This window comes from Panthera pardus, unplaced genomic scaffold, assembly GCF_024362965.1.
Source record: "Panthera pardus isolate Hobbes unplaced genomic scaffold, ASM2436296v1 HiC_scaffold_27, whole genome shotgun sequence".
Taxonomy (NCBI): Eukaryota; Metazoa; Chordata; class Mammalia; order Carnivora; family Felidae; genus Panthera; species Panthera pardus.
Window position 1 is genome coordinate 2,644,806 of NW_026526843.1, and position 6,000 is coordinate 2,650,805.

The 6,000-nt window shown below is 50.6% G+C and overlaps 1 protein-coding gene across 7 annotated transcripts in view; it reads left to right on the forward strand.

The window, feature by feature from the left end:
- The window catches only part of BCORL1 (BCL6 corepressor like 1), a 63,681-nt gene extending 59,469 nt beyond the window's left edge, over window positions 1–4,212 (forward strand). For all 7 annotated transcript variants that reach the window (XM_053891297.1, XM_053891295.1, XM_053891296.1 and 4 more), the window contains one exon: window positions 1,964–4,212. In XM_053891297.1, coding sequence (XP_053747272.1) covers window positions 1,964–2,246 — 283 coding nt within the window. In that variant the 3' untranslated portion in view covers window positions 2,247–4,212. The remainder of the gene's footprint in view (window positions 1–1,963) is intronic.
- The last annotated feature ends 1,788 nt before the right edge of the window (window positions 4,213–6,000 follow it).

A 6,000-nucleotide genomic window follows, 5' to 3' on the forward strand; every position in this document is an offset into this window, starting at 1 on the left:
CCATTCTTTGAAAGTGATGCTTCAAGGGAATGGTGTCTGTAGTCCCTTCTTCTGAACCTAGAGCATTCCATTTCCTGATGGTGTGAGAAAAGGGGTTAGTGTCACAGGGAAGAGTGTTACATTTTAGGGAGAAGGACTGTGGGTCTGGGTAGAAGTGGTAGGTGTTGTACAGAACACTCAGTTCTTTTTATTAAAGTTTATTTTGAGAGAGAAAGTGTGAGCGAGCAGGTGAGGGGCAGAGAGAGAGAATCCCACGCAGGCTCCGTACCCTCAGCACAGAGCCAGATGCAGTGCTTGAACCCACGAACCACAAGACCATGACCCAAGCCAAATCCAAGTGCCAGTCACCCAACCAACCGAGCCACCCAGGTGCCCCAAAAGAAAACACTCGATTCTATAAACGTGTCTTCAGCAGGCACACCAGTCAAACCCCGAGGGCCAGAATACAGCCTTCAAAGAATCTCCAGTCTAGAGGAGGTGGGAGACAAGTATACAATTAGTTCTAATAAAAGACAATATGTCCAAAGTGGATTTATTATTATAAAAATTTCATGCAGTTCAGAAAGGTGTCAAGTGAATAATAGAAGTTCTAGTCCACCCTGAGCCCCCATTCCTGTGTCACAGAGAAAACCACAGTTTACATTTCTTTTGTATCCTTTCTGAAATGGGTCATGTTCTAAGTATTATAAAAGGGGTATGAACCAAGCGCCATGAGACTGTGGAAGATGGGATGAACAGGCAGTTTTGTGAAATGGGAACAACCCATTTCACAGGTGAGATGGCGCCTGAGCTGGGCCTGAGAGGAGGGGAAGATGGAGGGCGAGGCACAAGCAGAGGCACGAGACAGACAAGTTCAGAAAGTGGGGCTTGTCCTTCAGCAAATGTCTGGCACTTGGTGGGGTGGGGGGTACACTGTGTGTGTGAGTGTGTGTGTGTTATTAGGAGAGGTTGGGCTGAAGAGTTGAATGGGGTCATGTTTGAAAGGTCTTGCCATAATATCATGGTAACGAATGTGGAGGTTTCTTTGCTGGAGGTACTGGGGATCCATGGAAAGCAGTTTAGGGAGTGAGAAGGCCAGATTTTCTTTTTTAGAAAACGGGTAGTAACGGATGCAGTGAGGGTAGGTAGGGGTGCAGCAGGGAGACTCTTAGCCAGGGGGAGACCAGTTAGGAGGCTGACACAAATGCTGCCGGTAGGACAGGGCAATGGCCAGGATGGACAGCCTTGGAGACGGGACCATCATCAGGGGAATGCAGTGTCTCTTCCTGGTTTAGTCGAAGCAAGCGCATGGCCCGTGATCGGCCTCCCCGGCACCCCTCCCAGCTGTCCCCAGGCTGCCGCCCAGGCCAGTCGGGTGTGCTCAGCAGAGTCAGACTGGCTGTAACGTGAGCTCTGGCCCTGCAGAAACGATGGTGCTGCCGCTGGAGAAAAAACTTGTCTAATGCATTCCAGAGCCAAAGAGAAATGCCTTTTAGATTACCCACAGTTTAGGCCTTTCTCCACGGCTCCCCGTCTGTTGGGGAAGGTCTTGGAGAATGAAGAGGCACGGGAAACAGGAGTGAGAACAGGCAAGGGAAACCAGACGGGGTAGCAGGGCTCGGTAGGGGAAAGAACTGGTCCCAGCAGATGGTAAATTCCGGGTCACGGGGTGTGGGGAAGGCCTGGGGATGCCTGCTAAGAGTTTTGGGTTCTGGAAGGTCCCTTTCCTTCCTGCTCCCACTATTTTAAAAGGAAGGGGTAGTCACGGGTTGAATGCTCACAACTGAGCTGAAAGCTGGTTCAGCCAGTGCAGGCTAGCACAGGAGATTTTTGCCTCAGTGACACCCAGGGAGTCCATGGTTTAGTTTGGGGGTGGGGGACAGGTAGCCAAACTGGCAGCCTTCCTGGGCCTTCCAGAGTGTTCCTGGCACCCCACTGGTTCCACCCAGGCCTCTTCCATAACTCCTACTCTTGCCTCTTCCAGGCCCTGCAACTGGTTCCTCTTTACCGATGTCCTGAAGAGGCTGAAGCTTTCCTCCAGGATCTTTCAGGCTCGGTTCCCGCACTTTGAAATTGCCACCTTGCCCAAGGCTGAGTTCTACCGGCAGGTGGCCTCCAGTCAGCTTCTGACCCCAGCCGAGAGGCCCGGAGGCATGGACGACAGATCTGCCCCAGGCTCCTCTGAGACTGTGGAGCTGGTGCGGTATGAGCCAGAGCTACTTCGGCTCCTGGGGTCTGAGGTGGAGTTCCAGCCGTGGAACAGTTGACCGGGAAAACAGCCCCTCCCTTTTCTTCTTTCTCCTCCCAAGTTCACCCTTCCCCACTTCCCATGTCTTTCCCCCACCGAGCACCAGACTGCAGAATGAGGCAATAATACGGACCAACAAGAAGCCGCCTTATCAATGCCAGCATTAGTGACTGGATTTTTTTTTTTCTGGTTATAATTAGTTCTCATCTCCCTGTCATCGTCATTGTTGTTGTGGTTGGTGATGGGGGTGGAAAGTTGAATTCCACGTCTGAGGGCAAGAGGTCCCAGGGATGGTGGGAGGTGGTGCCAGGGTCCCTTGGGGTGGCCTCAGCCTGTCCAGAGGAGAAATGAGAAAAGGCCAAATCTCTGAGCGCCCCCTCTGTTCCCCTGTGTTCTTCTGTCTTCCATAGTATTTATTTTATTAGTATTTAATTTGTATTGTTTCATTGGTTTCTGATAAGTCTGTATCACTGTGACGATTTGAGACAACTTGTTGTATTGAGGGACTTTCTTCACCTCCTTTCTTTGTCTTTCTTGATAAGCTCTGGAGCTGCCCCCTCCCTCTGACAGTTACTCCCAGGTTTGTTTTCACCCCACTGGGGAGGGGGCAGGTGGGGCAGGGGGCCGAGGACCCGTGACTGATGAAGGTGGCTGGTGCTGGCCTGGGGCTGGGGGGATTGAGGATAATCCTGAGGCTTTGGTGCTCCCCCCCCCCCATTTTTTTATTGTTTTACCACCTGCCCTTCACAGCAGCCCTGTCTCGAGATTAGGGAGGTTTCTGGGGAGGGGTGGATTGTGAGGGCGAGGGGCTAGTGAGTCACTCTACTTGGGGAGAGTCAAGAATGGGAGTGAAAGCCAAGGTCACCCCTCCTCACACTTCCTTCACTGCTCCCCTCAGAGTGCACAACATGGGCTTGTTCCCACGTCTCCTCCGCCCACCCCCACACCTCCATCCACCCCACCCCATTCTGCCTTTGCCCCTTCTGGATGCTGAGCCTCTCAGCTCCCAGCCCTTGCCTATCACCTCTCCCCTTCCCAGATTCAGCACCCACTTTCTCTCTCCTCCCTGCTTCTCCCTCTGCCCCCCATTCTCCTTTGGAATCTGCAGAGGGCTCTGGGATTGATGGCCAGATGTGAGATCCAGGCCTCAGCTGTTTCCTAGGTGAGGGCAGGAGGCTGGGCTCCAGCCGGGCTCCACTCCTACCTCGCCTCAGGACCTGGGGCTGAGTGTGGGGCCCCTGCCAGGCCTCCCTCCTGGCCTCCAGCACTGGGTTTGTTGAAGGAGAGAGAGGGAGAGAGGGGAGGAGCTTGGGCTGTTTCCCTGTCCCTTCCCCCCTCTGTGGCATTGTCTTTCCTATTCCTGTTCTTATTTTTCTACCAATTGCTATTTTTTCCAAACAATCCTTGTAGAGAGTATGTACCATCTAAAGGCAGGAGGGCCTGGCTATGGCCAGCTGATTGGAGATGGTACAGTTTTATTGTACAGGTGCTAAAACAACAACAACAAAAGAAGAAAATGGAAAAAAAAAAAGACAAAAAAAAACGGCAAAAAAAAAAAAAGCCAGTTTGAGGATGGGACAATCTGTTCTCTGGAGACTCCTGACCCATGTGGGAGATTGGTGGTTATTTTCTTTGTATTGTGTTTGTTCTTTGTTCCCAGGGGGAAGTTCAAGGCCCCCTTCTGTAGGACTGCTCCCCACCCCCACCATACTGCCCAGTTGGTTTTGAACAGTTGTTCTCCCTTAAAAAAAAAAAAAAAAAATATATATATATATATATATATATATATATATATATATATATATATATAAAGTTGAGGGGTTTTGGGTTTTAATTTTTTGGTTTTGTGGGGGTTCATGGTATTGTGTGGTTTATTTTATGTTTCCTTTACCTTTTTGCATTTGGGTGTGTATTCTGGCTGCCCTTTATGTTTCATTTTAAGCAACTGGCTGTGGAGTCAAAAACACTTGCATACTGAAAACCTGCGTCAGGGCTTCTGTCTCCTGTCTTTACTGTTTTCCCCATATTGGTTTTTCTGTGGTTAAAGCAGATGGGTGTCCTGATGAAGTCAATGGGAAACCCCTGATCCTGCCTTGCAGTTTGGGTACAAATGAGGACAAGGTGGAGGGGCTAGACAACATTTGGGTCACTGGGGCAAGATCTGGAAAGAAAAGGCAAGGCAGGGGCACATCCTGGGCTGCAGGAGCTGTGGGGAGAATTGAATATCTGCATCAGTTTAGGTGTGTGTGTGTGTGTGTGTGTGGGTGTGGGCACACGTGTGTGCGCGCGCCTTGTTTGCTATAGGAGTAGCAGAGCTGGAAGGAGAGCCCTCTCTTAGGCGGCTCAAGGAAATCACCTGCCTGCTTGCTGGCTCTCTTGCCCTGGGCCACCCACATCCACAACTGGCTGCACAGTCTTATCACTGCCCTCACTGTTGTGCCCCTGGCCTCCCACCCCCGGGCCGCCCACATGGTGCAGGCAGTCCACACTTCCGGTTTCCTAAGACCCAGCTACTATGGAGGCAAGATGCCCGTCCTGTATTTTACACTTTTTCTTCCCACTTCTGAAAAACAGTGGTAGAAGCTCCTAGTTCCTTTTGCCTGCTGGCTTCAGAACGTACCTGTTACTGTTTGAGGGGAAGTGGATGTTTGACAGGCCTGGGATGTCTCCCTGTGTAAGTCTCTGGAGAACCCTGTCAGTGTACAAGTGAGGGTATCTGTGGGTCTGGCCAGCTGGAGTCTAGCCACCCCCAGGAGCAAACTATGAGCTGCTCTTTGCTCCAGCCCCAGGAGCGTGCTTCAACTCGGGTCTTTCTGCCCAGGTGGAGGAACATCCATCCCTTGGAGCCACAGCATTAATCTTCCTCATTGGCCTTTGCTTACTCGCTTTCTGATCTCGAGGCCTGTAGACTACTTGCTTTCTCAGGTTCCTAAACAACCCCATAGCAGTACTGAATTTAGGTCAATCCTCTGTTTGGAACTTGGAGTGAAGAAATCAGACAAGTCAATAGGTCACAAAAGCTATGTAGTGAGTGCAAGGATTCAGCTCAAAGGGCAAGGGCACTGGGGTGGTTAGAAGGACTTACTGGGAGAGAGGGTGCCCAGTTGACACTTAAGTAGAAAAATAGGAATTAGAGGTGTCAGGGAAGCATCTCTGAACTGAGGGGACAATCCGAGCAAAGGCTTGGAGACAAATGAGAGTAGTATGTGCAGGAAACTATAAGCCACTTCAGTGTCACTGCAGCTGGAAGGGACAGATGGGGAAGGAGGGGGCAGGAGCCCTGCCAGGCATGCCAACGGGCATGGCTTGGACTTTTGCCCTAGATGGTGGGAACCACGGGAAAACTTTAAACTGGGTAGTGATAGAGGGTTTTTTGTTTTTGTTTTTGTTTTAATGGTAAAAATGTGTTGGAGGTGGGCCACAGAGAAAGACAGGTAATCGCTTGAGATTCAGGTGAAAGGAGGAAGGGAGAGTGGTGAGGGTACTATAAGAATTTCTAATTGAAGGCAGGAGGGAGATGCCATGGGTAGAGTCAGAATGACTCCAAAGAGAGGGTGCCTGGGTGGCTCTGATGGCATCTGACTTCAGCTCAGGTCATGATTTCATGGTTGGTGAGTTGGAGCCTCACATGGGGCTCTGCACTCACAGTGCAGAACCTGCTTGGGATTCTGTCTCTCTCCCTCCTTCTCTGTCCCTGCCACTCTCTCTCTCTCTCTCTCTCTCTCTCTCTCAAAATAAATAAGTAAACTTTATTAAAAAAAAAAAAAAGAATG